The sequence below is a fragment of the Myotis lucifugus genome, unplaced genomic scaffold, assembly GCF_000147115.1.
Source record: "Myotis lucifugus unplaced genomic scaffold, Myoluc2.0 scaffold_1150, whole genome shotgun sequence".
Taxonomy (NCBI): Eukaryota; Metazoa; Chordata; class Mammalia; order Chiroptera; family Vespertilionidae; genus Myotis; species Myotis lucifugus.
Window position 1 is genome coordinate 19799 of NW_005872198.1, and position 18046 is coordinate 37844.

An 18046-nucleotide genomic window follows, 5' to 3' on the forward strand; every position below is an offset into this window, starting at 1 on the left:
CAGTCTTGCTCCTTTAGCATGGAAACCACCTATTAAGGAGAACCCATTCCTTCCTTTTACCTTAAAACTATACAGGAAGTTCCTGAAATGGTTAAATGTTATATATCCAAATGTCAAAAAACAAATGCTTATGTTGCTAGCCTTCCCACTCCCAGATCACCCTTCTGCAGGCTCCAGAACATTGACATCTTCAGCTTATGAGGGCACAGACTCCTGAAACAAGGGTGGGAGCCCAGCGTGTGGCTGAGACCACATGCTCCTCAGGGGGACCATTGCCCTGAGACATGCCTCTGCATTCTCAGCCACCACAAGTGGATGTGGGGCCAGCCCTTTTGGAAACTCTGTCCTTCCTGCCAGTGTAGCTGAGGCTTCTTCTGTAGATCTTGGGTATAAGACTAATGTTCAGCTAGTCTTCAGGTTGGTAGTTATATAATTTAGTTGTCGTTCCAATTTGGCCCAGGGAGGAGGTGAGTGTGACTTTCACCTCTTTTGCCTCCATCTTGGAGCACCCCTAACAAATTCTGCACTTTAGGGGCTCACTGTTAGGATATGGTGAGGTGAAATATTTTAAGTGAGGAAGGAAGCATCTGTAATGTTAAAATTCAGCTAGTAATTTAATTTTGATAGATTTAGCATCTAATAAATTGTATAATTCCAATAGTGCCAAAATTAGGTGTGAGGGTTCATATTTTTATTTTTATTTAGACCAACGCAAGTTATTATTATTCCTTACTTCTCAGTTTCAATCCTGTGATTGGAAGTAACTAATCATAAATTAAGAATCCTAACAGTTAAATTTTAATTATATTCTAACTTATCTTTGTCCATACTTGATTACTCAAGGATAAATTATTTCAAAAACATATACCCCAACAGCAAAGACATCTGAAAATAAAGCAAGCATATTCATCTTCCACCTTTGCATCTAGAAAAAATGTCTCAAGAATTACAAATAAATAGGGCATGTGACAAAGAGGACACATCTGCATATTCAGGACACCGTTCTGTGCAAAAGGATGAGGAAATGTGCGTCAAACAAGGCACATTAGAGCAGAGGAAGAACTTACTACTTTCGGAAGATGAGTCAAAGCAGAGGTCACATGAATTTTCTGTAAAATTCAAAATGACTGAGTGCCCTGAGGAAGAGCCACTACGTGATAACTCTAAAGAAGGAGCAAGCTTAAGACAAATGCCTTCTAATTTGACAGGTAAAATGCTTGATTGTGAAGGAAAGATGCATTTGGAATGTCTGTCTCTGCAGCATTACAAACATTTCCTGAAGGAGAAGAAACCTCTCTCAAAATTGTTTCTCCATCTCAAGCAGACCCTCGGTCCCTAGTAGACCCTCCCTGGTCATCTTCTGAAAATGATCACAATGCCCTGAGAACCAGAGCCTGGAAGAGGAGCTCACAGGACATCTGGCTGTGAAAATCAGCAGGGCTTCTGCCCTGCCGGAAGAGGTGGGAGTCTGCTAGGAACCCAGGAGCCCTCTTAAAGTTCCGGTACACAAGGTCCCACCACTCACCCTGGGGCCTATGAAGAAAGGGTGGCTCAGAGTGCACTGGGAGTCATGTGAAGAGAGACTGCTTTGTGTGGCTTTGGGAGAGAGCTGAGGGGATGGCCTCTGGGTGCCCTCCCTGTGCTGAGTCCCTCTCCCAGATGCCATCACCCCTGGGTCAAGCCCTCCCTTCCTTATAGCCTCAGCCTGGGGAACGTACATCCTGAATCCTTGTCCCCGACCCTGTAAAGCTATACAGTACAAAGGAGCCAGCTGCCTGGGCCCATGGTGTAGACTTTCATGGAGGTCTCTTAAGGAGGTCGGGATGGACTCAGGGGGTATCAGAGATTGAGTCGTGTGACTTTGGGTTGGGGCTTTTATTCCCTTGCTGGTCTAACTGAGGCCACCATTCAATTCTGCTGGCCTTACCCTAATGACTCCCTGAGGCCCATCAAACACAAAGGTCCACAGATACCTGGTGGGTGATAACTCCCTGAGGCCCATCAAACACAAAGGTCCACAGATACCTGGTGGGTGATAACTGGCATTTGTGTACCAACATGGTAAACACCACTGGCACCTACCTGATGACTCACTTACCTCATGCAACTCACATACCATGGTAAACACCACTGGCACCTACCTGATGACTCACTTACCTCATGCAACTCACATACCAACAGGAGCTCTTTCAGAGACTGGCCCCAACAGAAAGCTGGTAGGTGGAGGTGGATCTCGGAGTGACTTGGGCTTTTTTGCTCAGCTGCCCCATGGGCTTGGTGCTGGTAGAAGGAGGCATTGCTCTGCAGCTTGGCCCCTTCCAGGTGCACCCAGGCCCAGCAGAGGCAGTCACAAGCTGGATCGCTTTGTTGTTCCACACAGGTAGCCCAGGGGAAATCACAGGCAGAGGCTGACATTGACTTGCAAGAGAGTCCCTCCCAAGAGGCCCCAGAACCAACACACTCAGTGGGGGGCTTCAGAGCATGACCCAGTTAGCTCCACAAGCAGAAACCCAAACAGAAATCTGGGCAGGCACCACACCGAGCTGGCATGAATTACTTCACATGGGGTCAGTCTTTGAACAGCAGCTTGTATACTGTGTGTAGCAGCATGAGGATCAACCCCAATTAGCTGATGTGCTTCCCATGTACCCAGAGAGTTGAGCAGGGGAAGGACTAGATGTCACATCAGTAATGGAGTTGGGTAACACACCTATGTAATGAGTGGATCACTCCGACACCATTTAGTTTGTTTTCCAGGGAAATAGCTCCTATTTTTTTTTTTTCCATTTGAGCCCACCCTAGGACTCTAGGACCTAAGTCCCACTCTGTGAGTCAGAGTTCAGGTTGATGCGACCACAGTCCTATTTGTGATCAAAAGAATCTTTCCAGTGGCTCCAATGTTTTAAATATCTTTGTAAAGAAAACTTGAATGGTTCTATTTCCTTCTATTAAACAAAGAAATAGAAGAGTAGCAATCTCTTCAGGACTTCCTTGAGCCTCATGTTTTAATCTGCCTTTCTAGAGAACTCCCAACATCCTATGGCCTTCCTTATTAAAACTTACCTTTAATTTGTCACAAACACCAATATTCTCATCTTCAATCCCAACCTAGTGTTGTTCCTCTTGAAACTTGGGATTCTCCTGCTAATTCCATTTTTACCCCCTATTGACTGTGTTCACTACCACTCCCCATATTTCTATTATGAAACTTTCCTACAGATTTGATAAAGAAGGTAGTGTATTACACTTAGCAACCTGAATTTATGTCAGTTTCACCACCTTATATATCCCAATGAGTCACTTTAATCTCTTTTCATTTCCAGTATTCTATGCCAACAATTAGTTAGCCATGATATTAAACACAGGTTGAATAGCTAGAGGCAGTTTTGTTTAATTAATTACGAGGCTTCCTTAAACTACTGAAATTCTATGTGCCTTTGATTCTGTCTATAGAAAAATGGAGAACACCATAGCTGGCAGCATTGGGGGAAAAAACACAATGAAAGAAACACTAAAAAAAGCAGAGAATAAAATAAAATAAATCAAAAATTCATGGAAGAGGAAAAAATACCATAGGATCAAGGAAAATACCTCATACAACTAGGCAAAGGTCGTAGCCTAAAGAGAAAACCAGGCTGGGAAGTCAGTAAATAGAGGAATTAATTAGAAATATCCTCTAAATACACGCTGAATTTAATTAATATAACATGAACTATACATAGATATTCTTTACTTACAGGTAAGTACAGTGGGGCCTTGACTTACGGGTGTCCCAACTAACGAGTTTTTCGAGATATGAGCCATCTCTCGGTCCATCTTTTGCTTTTAGTTGCAAGCTAAAATTCGGGTTACGAACCAGCTTCAGATACCCCACCACTAGTTGGTGCAGCAAATGTCACAGTGAACGCCACAACATCAGCCCAGCATCACGTGTCTCACTCGTTCACAATTGATTTGACATACTAGTAATTTGAGTTATGAGCTCCGTCACGGAACGAATTAAACTCGTAAGTCAAGGCCCCACTGTAATTCATTCCAAGAAAAATAGATATCATTTTACCTAACAACGCTTGACTGATGAGGCCTTGCTTAGGTACAACCTTTGGTTCTGTGGCCATAGCTAACTGAGAAGGGCCCTAAAAGCTTTGGTAGGAAGAGCAAGGTCCTATTTACCACTACAATTGTCAAGGAGAGTAAGATAAATGCTTAGATTAATTAAGCCTCTTAGGAAATCTCTAAATCAGAGTTAACACACAATCAGACTTCACTTTCTGAGTCGGTCTGATTCACATTTATATCTCAATGCCAGCGCTATATACGAACTTATCAGTGTATGCTGAGGGACAACAGAATAGACTAGGAAGTCAAACAGGTTGACAGTCAAATCATGGGTTGGCCACTTGCTAACTATAGAATCATGGGTCAATTCATCCACCTCCCTGAATTATAGTTGCCTCATTAATAAAAAGTAGGCTACAATACACAGCTACATTGACAGCTATTGTGATGATTATATAACACAGGTTATATATAATATAGGGTCGAGCACATAGTAGAACACTCTAGAACTTTTAGTTTCTTTTCTCTGCTTTCCCTTAGGTAACTTATAGTTTTTAAAAACCCATAAAATCCTACCTGCATAAAGCGTCTTCTTCAGAGAGCTCATGCACTATTAAGGAAAAAAGTAAAATACATTTCATTTTAAAACAACAATAGAAAAATACAAGACACTAAAAGTATCAGAGTAATGCTTTGTTATAAAGTATTCCTTTAGGACCACACACAAAGATTATACCAGAGGGACTATTAATTATATTATTAGCAGGCCATTAACAACACTTACTTTCTCCTTTTAAATATATCAAATCCAAGAATAAAAGAGAATGGGCTCTTTCAAAATTTGATACCTACCTATCAACTGCTATCTACAATGAACATAATCCCAACCAAATCCCATAAGGCTGACAGAAAATAGCAACATTAGTAGAAGCAGAATCCTATATAATAAAAACCTAATATGTTAACTGTCTGGTAGTCTGGTCAACTGTTCAACCAATCAAAGCATAATATGCTAATGATATGCTAATGCAGCTCAACTGCTCGCTATGACCTTCACTGACCACCAGGGGGCAGACACTCTAACCAATAGGTAGCCTGCTCCAGGTGCCTATTAGGAATGAGTGAGATGGGCCAGACACACCCTGGAGCCCTCCCGAGGTCCCTCCCAGCCCTGATTATGTACTGGTGGGGTCTCTTGGCCTGGCCTCACCCTCTCATAATCTGGGACCCCTTGGGGGATGTTGGAGAGGCAGTTTCGACCCAATCCTGCAGGCCACTCCACTCAGGAGGGCACCAGATTCAGGGCTCAGGGATGGCAAGTACGAGCCTCTCTGGATAGGGACTAACTGGGCAGTGGGGCAGTATGAGCAGGGGTGGCAGGTAAGAGCTACAGGCAGAGTTGGACTGTGGGTTTCAGCCCGATCCCCACAGGCCACCCAAAGGGACTCCTCCTGTGCATGAATATGTGCACGGGGCCTCTAGTCATAGAATAACAATGTCAAACTTAAATAGCATTAGTTTTCTGGACTCCTTCCCTTAGGAGCAGTTACATTATTTTGCGTAGCACAGTATGACTTCTCCAGCTCTTCAGTGAATACAGCCAGTTTAGGATGGAACACTCCATCAAAAGGAAGCTTGGTCACTAGACACTACACTTTCCAGCACAGCAAAACATAGGAAGCAGACTCTTTCTGGCCCCATTTCCAATCTATAATAATAAAAGTGTATTATGCTAATTAGACTGGACATCCAGACGTACTTCCAGATGACCTTCCGGATGAAGCCATGGCAGCAGTGGCCGAGGCAGAGACTGCTGTTGTGGCGGGCGGGGGCCGAGGCAGCCTCCAAAACGGCGGGTGCCGGATCCATTGCACCAATTTCATGCATCGAGACTCTAGTTGCAAGGTAAGTAGGAGAGACTTTGTGAGTCCAATTTGATAAAGTAGAACCCATGAGACTATTTCCTTCCATTGCTACAGTGTATCTGTCCTAGCTCATAGAGCAGGGTGGTCCAGACAGTCAGTGCTCTGCAGTAGAGCGTGAGGTCATTTTTCTCAACCCTCAACATTAGGTGGCAAATGACTACAGAAATCATTCTCTTTCAGCTTGTACCGCAAATGTCATCATAGCCTATGATGATGAACAACAACAACAAACCACAAAGTTCAAAGAACATCTTGGATAACTACATCCAATTACCTTAGCATTTTAATTTTTTAAACACTCAAAAAGATACCCACTGCATAATTCCTGCTATACAACACTCAGGAAAATACAAAACTATGGAGACAGTAAAAAAAAAAAAGTTCAGTGGTTTCCAAGGGTTAGGGAGAAGGTAGGAATGAATAAGCAGAGCAGGGAGAATTTTTAGGATAATGAAACAATTCTATACGATACTCTTGATGGTGGATATGTGTCATCATACATTTGTCAAAACCCATAGAATGTACAACACCAAGAGTGAATCTTCAGGTAAACTATGGGCTTTCGTTGATAATGATGTGTCAATGCGCGTCCATCTGTTGTAATAAATGTACCTCTCTGGTGCAGGAAGTCAAAAATGAGCAAGGCTGGGTGTGTAGAGGCTGTGGGGTTGATGGGAACTCTGTACATTCAGCTCAATGTTGCTGTGCATCTAAAACAGCTCAAAAAATAAGGCTTATTAATTTTTCTTTAAAAAATGTATCCGCTGAATCTGCTATTACTATATATCAACATATTAATGCTATTTTCAAGACACAGTCACCTTAGAAATTAACATAAAGATCAGAATATGGGTATTATCCCAAATTGAGTGAAGCATATGGAAAGACATAAATAAAGCCAATAATCTTAATTGTAAACTAGGACAAGAAAATAATTGGAAAGTATACCAATCTTACTTGGTTATAAATGGGGATTTAGTGCAACACAAATAAAAAGTGATTTTTTATTTGTAATTAAAAGACACTTTTTATTCTAATTTTAAATCAGAAATAATTATGCTGATTTATCTAAAAATTATCTGAAACGGTAATTTGATAAAAAGAAACGTTTATCATTCCCTAATATTGCACTAGTAACTTACGTACAAATACCTGTTAAATACTCACCGAGAGTCACAAATGTAATCAGCATTGCAGGCAATTATGGATGATGCGACTGAAACTAATACCATGTTATATTACTTGCTTTTAAAATAAAATTGTAGGTGAGAGCCAAAGATTCAGTCAGGGCTATACCTGCTGTGCAGAAACATTTCATGCAGCAGGCTCAAGTCTGCTCTCCTTAGAAAGTCCTACTTAAACGCATAGCCTTCAGTTGGTGTCTGAAAATCTGAATCCGAGCAGGGTTTTCACATCTTCCAAACTGATAATAGAGGCTCCCTGTGCCTAAACATTTTGTACAACCAATGGTGTTCACGTTGAACACTGGCTTTCCTTTTGGAAATCTGGAATTTTGGTACATTCTATGGGAAGATGCCTATGTGGTTAGCATGACATAAAAACCTTGGCACTGAGTCTAACCGGACTGGTAGATGACATAGTTCACGTGTGTTGTCAGAATTTGACCCTGGAGTAATGAAGACCTCCTGGTAACTCCGCAGGGAGAGGACTCTTGGAAGCTTGTGCCTGGTTTCCTCCACCCTTTGTCACAGGCAAACCTTTTCTCTTTGCTGGTTTTACTTTGGTCTTTCCCTGTAATAAATCTCAGGTATGAGCACAACTATATGCTGAGTCCTATAAATCTCTCTAGTGAATAAGCAAACTTAGGTGTGGGTTTAGGATCTTTAACAAAATTGCATTATGTGAAGTTGTTATTATTTGATTTGAGGTGTTATACATAATTACAGTCAGAAGCTGATTGCACAGAATACCTGTCTTTGATTTTGTTTTGCTCAGTGCTTGTTTTGGAGATTCCTGTAGATCTGCAGCTATTGGAAGAAAGGCATAGAAAGGGATAAATAAAACAATGATGTCAGAAAACAATGTGAAACAAGCAACAACCCTATTTCCTCAGAATAGAAAATACAGAGCCCTAATGATTGGCAACATGTTCTATAACATGGAAGTTCCACTCAAGAAAAGGAAAACATCACACTGACAATTTTCTTCAACTAAGCAGGGCTTAATCCCTTTTCAGAATAGTTATGAATCAATCAAGCAACTGTGATAACTACAGAAAAACAATAATTATCATATTAGTATAATAGTATCCGTGTGCTTACAGAATTCTTCCCTAACTTGTTGCTAATTTATAATAAAACTAAAATCATGGTTCACCTGTTTAAGGCAGTTATTGGCAGGCCAAGTCAAAGTCAAAGAAATTATATCTAAAATGTAGGGATATCCATGGATATTCCATCAAACTCAACATGTATGGAAACTTACTGCTCTTTCCAGTTGAACTGTTGCCCTTTCTTGCTCATATGAAAAAGTCCTAGTCTTCATGTCCGACCTAAATGCCAGTGCACTACCTGGGAACCTATCAGTCACCTTAGATTTCTTTCTCCTCGCCACTTTTTGCATGCAATCACCAGGAAATCATATGAACTTAGCCTCCTACTGTCTCCACTTATTTTGCTACTGTCAACTGCCCTAGTCAAATATGGGCTCTTAAGAAATGGCTTTCATAGGGAGGGAAATACCACCAACTATTATTGTTCCATATTAAATTAATAAGATTTTTTTAAGCAGAAAAAGTGAGAAAGACATAGACCTAGAAAAAAACCAACATTTCAAATGGAGTAAATATAGCTTCCTGACTCATTTCTGTATGAATGGGTGAAAACTTCATAATGGACTGATGCTAGTCCAAGGAGGCAAAAGCTTCCCTTGTCTCCATGTTTCTTTATGTGGTTTCCTTTTTTGTACCCACTACATGAGGGGTCAGTCAGCAAAGGAGGGCCCACAGGCCAAATACAAGCTGCCATCTGGTTTTACAAATAAAATCTCACTGGAACGCAGCCATGCCTGTTCACTTACAGATTCTCTAGGACTGCCCTCACACCACAATGGCAGACTTGAGTAGATATGGCAGACCACATGGCCTAAAATCAGGCCCTTTACAGAAAAAGCCTGCTGATCCCTCCGTCCTATCACAACCAGAGGGCCATAATCAAATCTCATCTTGTTCCTCTTCCGCTCAAAACTCCCATGAATCCCTGCAGTAAACACTGCTGGCTCCCTACGTCAGTCTTCATTCTTGCTGGACAACCACAACTGTATTTGGACATTTACTGTCCTGATACACAAAGAAGGTGGTGTCTCCCCAGCTCCAAAAAGGGAAATGATTATACTATGCTCATCACAGTACCTAGTTTACCAATAACTGGTTTAGGAATAAGCATGTGATGTAACTCAGGCCTATAAAACTTTACTCTAAAGTGGTTCTCAACCTGTGGGTCGAGACCCCTTTGGGGTCGAACAACCCTTTCACAAGGGTTGCCTTAGACCATCGGAAAACACAAATATAATTATATATTGTTTTTGTGATTAATCACTATGGTTTAATTATGTTCAATTTGTAACAATGAAAATACATCCTGCATATCATATATTTACATTATGATTCATAACAGTAGCGAAATTGCAGTTATGAAGTAGCAACAAAAATAATTTTATGGTTGGGGGTCACCACAACATGAGGAACTATATTAAAGGGTCGCGGCATTAGGAAGGTTGAGAACCACTGCTAGAGGAAGTCAACTGAAAGTCTGTCCATTTTCTCCCTAATTATAGGAAACACATAGGCCAGGCCAGTGTGGTTCAGAGGCTTGAGCATTGTCCCATGCACCAAGAGGTCGCTGGTTCTATTCCCACTCAGGCCACATGGGTTTCAGGTTTGATACTCAGAAGGGGTGGGCAGTAGGCATCAGATCAATGTGATGGTTCTCATTGCTATTTCCATCTCTCTCTCCCTTTCCTATCCTCTCTCACTAAATATCAATAAAACCATATTTTTTTGATGTGTAAATTAATTTCTCAAAACATTTTAATCACATAAAGAGTTCAATTACATTTCAATCTTGGTTATTATTCTTTTTTTTAAATTTGTTTTATTGCTTAAAGTATTACAAAGAGTATTACATATGTCTCCTTTTTCCCCCCTTAACTTTCCCCCAGCCTCCCCTACCCCCCAGTGTCTTGTGTACATTGGTTATGCTTATATGCATGCATACAAGTCCTTCGGTTGATCTCTTACCCCTCCCCCTCCAACCCTCCCCAGTCTTCCTGCTGTAGTTTGACAGTCTGTTCGTTTTTTTTTTAAGTTAAAGAAAGCATTTATCTCAACATCACTAACCAAGGATATGCAGATGAAAGCCTTAATGAAGTACCAGCTCACTCCTCTCAAAATGGCTGTCATCAAAATATAAATAACTAACAAGTTTTGGTGAGAATATGGAGAAAAGAGAAAGCCTCGTGCACTGTTCAAGTGATTGTAAATTGGTACAGTCACTATGGAAAGCAGCATGGACACTCCTCAAAAAATTGAAAATAGAACTGCCATTCCACTTCGGGATATGTATCCAACAGAAACATGAACACGAATTTGAAAAGATACTCACACCCATATTCACTGCAGCAAGATTTACAATAGCCAGGATATGGAAGCAGCATAGATGTTCTTCCATAGATAAATGAATAAAGAAGGTGCAGTATACACCTTGGTTCAAAGGTGTATATATATATATACACCTTGGTTCAAAGGTGTGTGTATATATATATATATATATATATATATATATATATATATATGATTATATATGTGTGTATATACATGTATACTCAGACATAAAAAAGAATGAAATCTTGCCATTTAGGACCACATGCATGGACCAAAAGGGTGTTATGCTAAGTGAAATAAGATAAAGAAAGACAAACACTGTTTGATCTCACTTACCTGTGCAATCTAAAACAACAAAACAAACAAAACAGAAACACACCCTGTAGCTACAGAGAACAAACTGATGGTTGCCAGAGGATAGTTGAGGAGAGGGATGAAATAAAGAATATGAATAAGAAGTGAAAACTTCCAGTTATAAAATATGTAAGCCACTGGGATCTAGTGCACAGCACAGAGAATGTGTTAATTATTGTAATAACTTTGCTCGGTGACAGATGGTTACTAGACTTTTCATTGTGAACCCATCATAAGATATGTGAACGTCAAACCACTATGTCATACACCTGAAAGTAATATATTGTGTGCCGAGTAGACTTTAAAAAAATTTAAAAATGAACAAAGCAGTGCTTTGGCCTTCACATATTGCCATATGAGAATAGGTTGCTTTGGAGCCATAGCCAATTACTGACCAGGAAAGCAGACATAAACACTGACAACCTCACAGCTGAATAAGGGACAACACCTGGGATCCTTATGTCATCACTGAGCCACCAAAACAATCCTGGTTCCTATTGTTTCAGCCTCTTAATTAGGCCACCTATTATCTGAAGCTAACAGCATTCTATCTGTTAAGTTCTCAAGATCTACAAGATAAGATCTAGTCCTTTCTGTAGTACTAACGGCTTTCATAAGGCTGCCTTAGCTAAGCACTCACCTCAGTCCCAACCTTTCCCGTAGTGCACATTTTCACATTGAAAAGGTACTGCTCGTGAATCCCATAAACTTCACGTGTACATCTTAGCTCTTGCCCTGCTGTTCCTGCTGCCTAACGTGTAATCGCAATACCTGTTCCCCCTGCCAAACATAACCCTTCTGCCCCTTTACCTGGCAAACTTCTCCTCCATCTGCATGCTTACTTTAAATCCCACCCACATTTTAATTTTTTTAATTTTTATAGTGTGTGTGTGTGAATTTTAGAGGACATTTATTAAAGTTGGGGATCGTGAAACAAGAAAGGGATGGGGAAGTGAGCCTAGGCTCACTAAGTAGTCAGACAAAAGAGGGTCTTGGGGACAGGTTTAGAGGGTTTGCCCGGGATAAATTGCCACTGACCACTGTTGCTCTGGTTGTAAGCCTCCTGGGGTCCCTCAGAGTTTGGGAGATGCATCCCTGTGGGAAAATAAAGGGAGGAAGGCCTGGGGTGCAAGCACACCTTTATTTTTATTTGATTTTTAACTACTTAAAAACATTGATTAGAGAGAGAAAAGGAGAGAACTTTGACTTACTGTTCCACTTATTTATGCATTCATTGGTTGGTTCTGGTATGTACCATGCCCAGGGATGAAACCCACAACTTTGGCATATTGGTAACAATGCTTTAAGGACTGACCTACAGGGCCAAGGCCTCACCCACATTTTTAAAACTCTAATTCTCATCATGGACTTAAAGTGACTGGCACATACTACACATCAATAAAAAAAAAGATAATTATAAAGTCCTAGTGCATTCTACCACCTGGTAAGCACTGAATAAAGTATAGTAAGTAATAGGAATGACAATGACATTAACAAATTCTTAGAGGGCAGGGACTGTGTTTTTAAAATATTTCAATTCTGCAACATAAGAATGTCATTCAGTACCTAAAAGGCACCTGAGAGTTAAATAGTAGACCAGTAAGTAAATTAATAATTAAATTTTGAAAAAAAATGGAAAATCCTGCTGAAAAAAAACACACAAAAAAACCAGAAATAAACCAGGGACGGAGCTCTCATATTATGAGAAACTTCAGGGTCAAAACACCATTTCATCCTTGCATTTCCTAAAAGTTGCAAAACCGGCCTACACAAGTCCTCTGATGAAGGTCTACCAAGTCCAAGGTGTCCTCATACATTTCCGATTGCACAATGAACTAGGAGCCACATCTGGGTAGCAATATGGAATTTTTGTCATTGTGAAACACTTTTGTACTTTTATTGTAATTTGTAGAGTCCTGAATTGGGTTATTTGAATACTTATTATGATTACTTTCTGATCAATGGTAACCGAGCATCTTGTTCTAAGAAATGACAATGTCCTGACAATTATCCAACAAACAGAAGGAAACATCTTGTTCTACTGAATCATCATATCTCATTCTGTTTTGACCTCTGAGGAATAAAGGTGATAACAGTGAGATCGTGTTGGCATTATATATGAAATACTCCATGATTCTCCACAGGTTTGGCCTTTCTGACTTCTGTGCTGTTGGTAGGTATCTTTGAAAAATAACCTCCTTGGGCCCTGCCAGCACAGCTCAGTGGTTGATCATTGACCTATGAAACTGGAGATCAAAGTTCGATTCACGGTCAGGGCACAGGCCCCCTTTGCAGGCTCGATCCCCAGTGTGGGGTGTGCAGGAGGCAGCTGATCAATGATTCTCTCTCATCATTGATGTTCCTATGCCTCTTCCTTGTCCTTCCTCTCTGAAATCAAGAAAAACAATCTCATTGAGATTGTCGCACACTAACTAAGTGCTGTAGTTCCTATTGTTTGCCATTTGTTTGTGGTACCAGGAAAGTATTGTTGAGTTCCCAGTTTTGGTGACTTTTTTAGTGAGACAAATCACTACGAAAAAACAGGTTTTCATTTACTCAATGTAATCTACTGGCTGTAAAAACTAAACAAAAGATTCATTTTTAAAACAAGTCCAATTAGTTACAAAGGGAATATAGAGGAAACATACAACAATGTAACTTAAAGTCATTTTTCTTTTTTACATAAAGATATCATATAGAATTTTAGGGTTAAGGACTAAATAAATGAACCTCTTTTCAAACACTGTTGCCCCAGGTTTTAAAATTACCTATAGCCGAAACCGGTTTGGCTCAGTGGATAGAGTGTCGGCCTGCGGACTGAAGGGTCCCATGTTCGATTCCGGTCAAGGGCATGTACCTGAGTTGCAGGCACATCCCCAGTAGGAGATGTGCAGGAGGCAGCTGATTGATGTTTCTCTCTCATCGATGTTTCTAACTCTCTGTCTCTCTCTCTTCCTCTCTGTAAAAAATCAATAAAATATATTAAAAAAAAAAGAATAGTTTAGCTCAGTGGTTGCCAACCTTTCAGACTTCACGGACCACCGTGGTCCGTGGAACACCAGTTGGCGACCACTGGTTAAAAAAATTAAAAAAAAAATTACCTATAATTAACTGTTTTAATAATACTGAATACTATTCTATTAAGGAAGAGATTAAGAAAAACTATACATGCAACTTACACATTTGTGGGTTTTCTTTTATTGCTCTTTCATTAGCAAAACTTACTCTTAATTCACCCATGGTAGGACCACCAAGAGTAATTCACTATCAGAAGTCTTACCAAGATTGCTACCATCAGAAGATCTTATAGGTCTTTCTTCTTTATATTTCGAAGGTAGTTGTTGTTCGCTATCAATAAAAAAGGTTATAAATAATATTACTCTGTCAATACAAACATAAAAATATTTCCCTAATATTGTAAATTCTTAGAATATTTCAGATAACATCAGAGTCAATATTAAAACTTTAATTCTACTATACACTTCAAACTTGTAAGTTCTACAAACTTCTTATGAAGCATGTAATTTTTTTTTTTTTAAAAAAAGCATGAAACAGTCATGATTTGAGGGTAATATATTTGGTGAATTAACTAGAGTTAACTTGACATAATGGCAAGTCTCTTGAACTCAGACATCCCTGTTTTATAACCAACAGCTACTTTTTGTCAAGCAAGTCACTTTTCTATGGCTCAAGGTCCTCCTCTACAAAATAAGAGTTTTACTACCTTACTTTTGAAGGTTGTTTGAATAATTAAACGAAATAAGACAGCAAAAAGAGATGCTTGGAGAAACAGCAAGGCAAAGGAAAACTCTCATCATGAGCTTTATTTTTTGAAACTAATTTAGAATCCCAATGGAATCCCAATGTGGGTTTTTCATAGTTTCTAACATTCAAATGTTGCAGTTCTCAGAAAATATTAACTAGAGACCCGGTGTACGAAATTCGTGCACTCGGGGCAGAGCGGTCCCTCAGCCTGGCCTGTGCCCTCTCGCAGTCCAGGAGCCCCCGGGGGATGTCCAACTGCTGGCTTAGGCTTGCCCTCAAGCCAGCAGTCGGACATCGTTAGTGCTGCAGTGGAGGTGGTAGAGCAGTGGTTCCCAAACTTATTTGGTCTACCGCCCCCTTTCCAGAAAAAATATTACTCAGCCCCTGGAAATTAATTTTTTTAAAATTTTAATAGCAGTTACTCATTGCCCCCAAATGCACCTGTGGCCATCACCGTCCCCCTGGATTGCTGCAGCGCCCACCGGGGGGCAGTAGTGCCCACTTTGGGAATCACTGTGGTAGAGGCTCCCACCACTGCCACTGTGCTTGCTACTCATGAGGCCATCTCAGGGCTTCTGGCTGAGTGACACTGCCCCTGTGGGAGTGCAATGACTACCAGGGGGAAGCTCCTGTGTTAAGTTTCTGCCCACTGGTGGTCAGTGTGTGTCATAGCAATCGGTCATTCTGCCATTTGGTTGACTTGCCTATTAGCATTTTATTACATAGGATGGAACTACTTGACAGTCAATGTGCCCCACTGAGGGGTCCTGGATTGAGGGAGGGCACAGGCCAGGCAGAGGGACTCCACTGGTGCACAATTGGAGCCGGGGAGGGAAGCAGGAGTTTGGCCAGCCAGGGAGGGACCACAGGAGAGCTCCAGGGCATGTCTGGCCAGTCTCACTCAGTCCCAATTGGCTGGACCCCAGCAGCAAGCTAACCTACCAGTTGGAGCATCTGCCCTCTGGTGGTCAGTGCACATCATAGCGAACAGTTGAGCAGCCTTAGCATATCATTAACACATTATGCTTTTATTGGTTGAACGGATGACAGACAACCAGACACTTAGGATATTAGGTTTTTATTATATAGGATTTTGGTTATTACCTATTCTTTCTTTGTGGTTTGTAATTCAGGGTTTTTTAGCTACTATATAACTTGCAACTAAATGTATGTATAAATACATTACCTCATGAAGTCAGATAACACAATGTTCCCTTATTTTTGTTGTGAATCATGCCGACTGCAGAAAACTAATAGAAGTCAGGACGTGGCCTGGACCACTACTATCCCTTCCCTATCTACTCGCACTGTGAACCAGCAGATCTTTATGAGAATGATGCTTAATATCTCTGTCCACACCCAATTGGCTTGGATGACAGAATCCTACCTGTCACTAATGGATACTGATGAGTCATGATGAGGCCTTAGCAATTGTAAGGACCAATAACCTACTCTTGAATCAGAGAGTTCTAACTGGCTTCCATGCGAGGCATAATTTAAAATATTTTGAAACCTGAGGTAAATTAAACTCACTTGGGAATGTTTCATTCTTATGGCAAAGAGATCCTTTGAGGGGCCAACCTCAATTATGGAGTCTCAGGCAGGCTGCTGCCTACTTCTCTGGGAAAGGCAACATGGGACCTTCCATTACCTAAACAAAGATGTTCTAGTGTCCTTGGGGGGCAGATCTGGTAACAAAGGAGAAAGTCTGGTCTTTTCCTGCAGCTTTATTTCAGTCTCTCTGACAGCTTAGAATAGTTCCAACTAAGCCCTTCATTGTTTCACTGGCCCCAGCTTTAATAAATGTACCCTCCAAATATAAAACAAGGAATGAACAATTGTACCTTTCCATGTGATTGATTTTTGAAGCTCTAGTTACTAAAAATTCCACCATTTTCTCTCTGTTTTCATATTTAGCAAGTGAAAGTGGTGTGAAGTCATCCTGTATAAACAGAAAAACAGTTTATAATTTATTAAATTATATATATATATATATACATATATACAAACTGCACATTAAAACTTACAAAAGATCCACTGAACTTACACATATAATATAGAATGTAAATAAAAAGTAGCCCCTTTTGCCCTGGCTAGTGTTCTCACTGGTTAGAGCATTGGCCTGCTCATGGAAGGGTCCAGGTTTGATTCCCATTCAAGAGGTTGTACCTGGGTTGCAGATTTGGTCCCTTGCCCTGGTCTGGGTCTATGCAGGAGGCACCCACACATTAATGTTTCTCTCTCTCACCCCGCAATCCTTCGCTCCCTTCCACTTTCTCTAAAATCAATGGAGGATGGGAAATACTCTGGTGAGGAGGAAAAAATAAAATAAAAGGAGCCCCTATCTTCTCACCCCTGTGCAGTCACTGGCTGTTCTTCCCTTTAAAATGTCCTCCACTGCCTCTTCAACAGATTAACTGCAGCATCCTTCTCCAACTCTCACTTCCAACATTTACAGTACGGGTTCCCAGAATCTGTGTTCCTATCGTGGTGTCCTGTTGTTATTTTGTTGCCTGTGGACTGGGGCTTCCTCTTCCCTCTTGCACTCCCCCAGCTCCCCTTGCTGGGGACTAGGCCTCCTCCTCCCACCCATCCCCAGCAGCACCATTTCCTAAGCCCCTGCCAGCACAGCAGCCAGGCCCCAGCATCACTTCACTCCCCCAGGCCTTCAGCCTTAGTGGGCTCTGAGCCCATCTCCCACTCCCAGGCACTAACAGGAAGTTCTTCCTTCTGGGGTGGAAGGGTAGCTGGGAGGCAGAGCTTTGCCCCCTACCATGGACACTACATTTCTCCAGCCCTCCCTGCCTGGGCTTTGGAGTGTTTCCATGGTGATAGGGCCTGATCTATTATATTCAGTGTATGTATGTGAGAAAGAAAATCTTTGTGTGAAAGGAAGGAAGGAAGGAAGGAAAGAAGGAAGGAAGGAAGGAGAAAGAAAGAAAGAAAGAAAGAAAGAAAGAAAGAAAGAAAGAAAGAAAGAAAGAAAGAAAGTCCGGAAGGAAGGAAGGAAGGAAGGAAGGGAGGAAGGAAGGAAGGAAGGAAAGAAAGAAAGAAAGAAAGAAAGAAAGAAAGAAAGAAAGAAAGAAAGAAAGAAAGAAAGAAAGTCCTTGTTGCAGGCTAGTGGGGCTCAGTGGTTGACTGCTGACCCTTGAACCAGGAGGTCAGGGCACATGTCCAGTTTGTGGGCTGAATCCCCAGACGAGATGGGCAGGAGGCTGCCAATGGATAATTCTCTCTATATATATCTCTATCTCTCTCTCCCTCTCCTTTCCTTTCTCTTTAAAATTAATAGAACATATAATTTTTAAAAGGCTTGAAACTA

General features: G+C 41.0%; 1 protein-coding gene across 1 annotated transcript in view; it reads right to left on the reverse strand.

The window, feature by feature from the left end:
• Window positions 1-3592: 3592 nt before the first annotated feature.
• Window positions 3593-18046, reverse strand: part of LOC106695357 (ankyrin repeat domain-containing protein 26-like) — a 29067-nt gene continuing 14613 nt past the window's right edge. The window contains exons 4-8 of the mRNA XM_023748102.1: window positions 16569-16666; window positions 14240-14307; window positions 7916-7972; window positions 5819-5953; window positions 3593-3618 (exon numbers count right to left, since the gene is read on the reverse strand). Of these exons, the coding sequence (XP_023603870.1) occupies window positions 3593-3618; window positions 5819-5953; window positions 7916-7972; window positions 14240-14307; window positions 16569-16666 (384 nt within the window). The remainder of the gene's footprint in view (window positions 3619-5818; window positions 5954-7915; window positions 7973-14239; window positions 14308-16568; window positions 16667-18046) is intronic.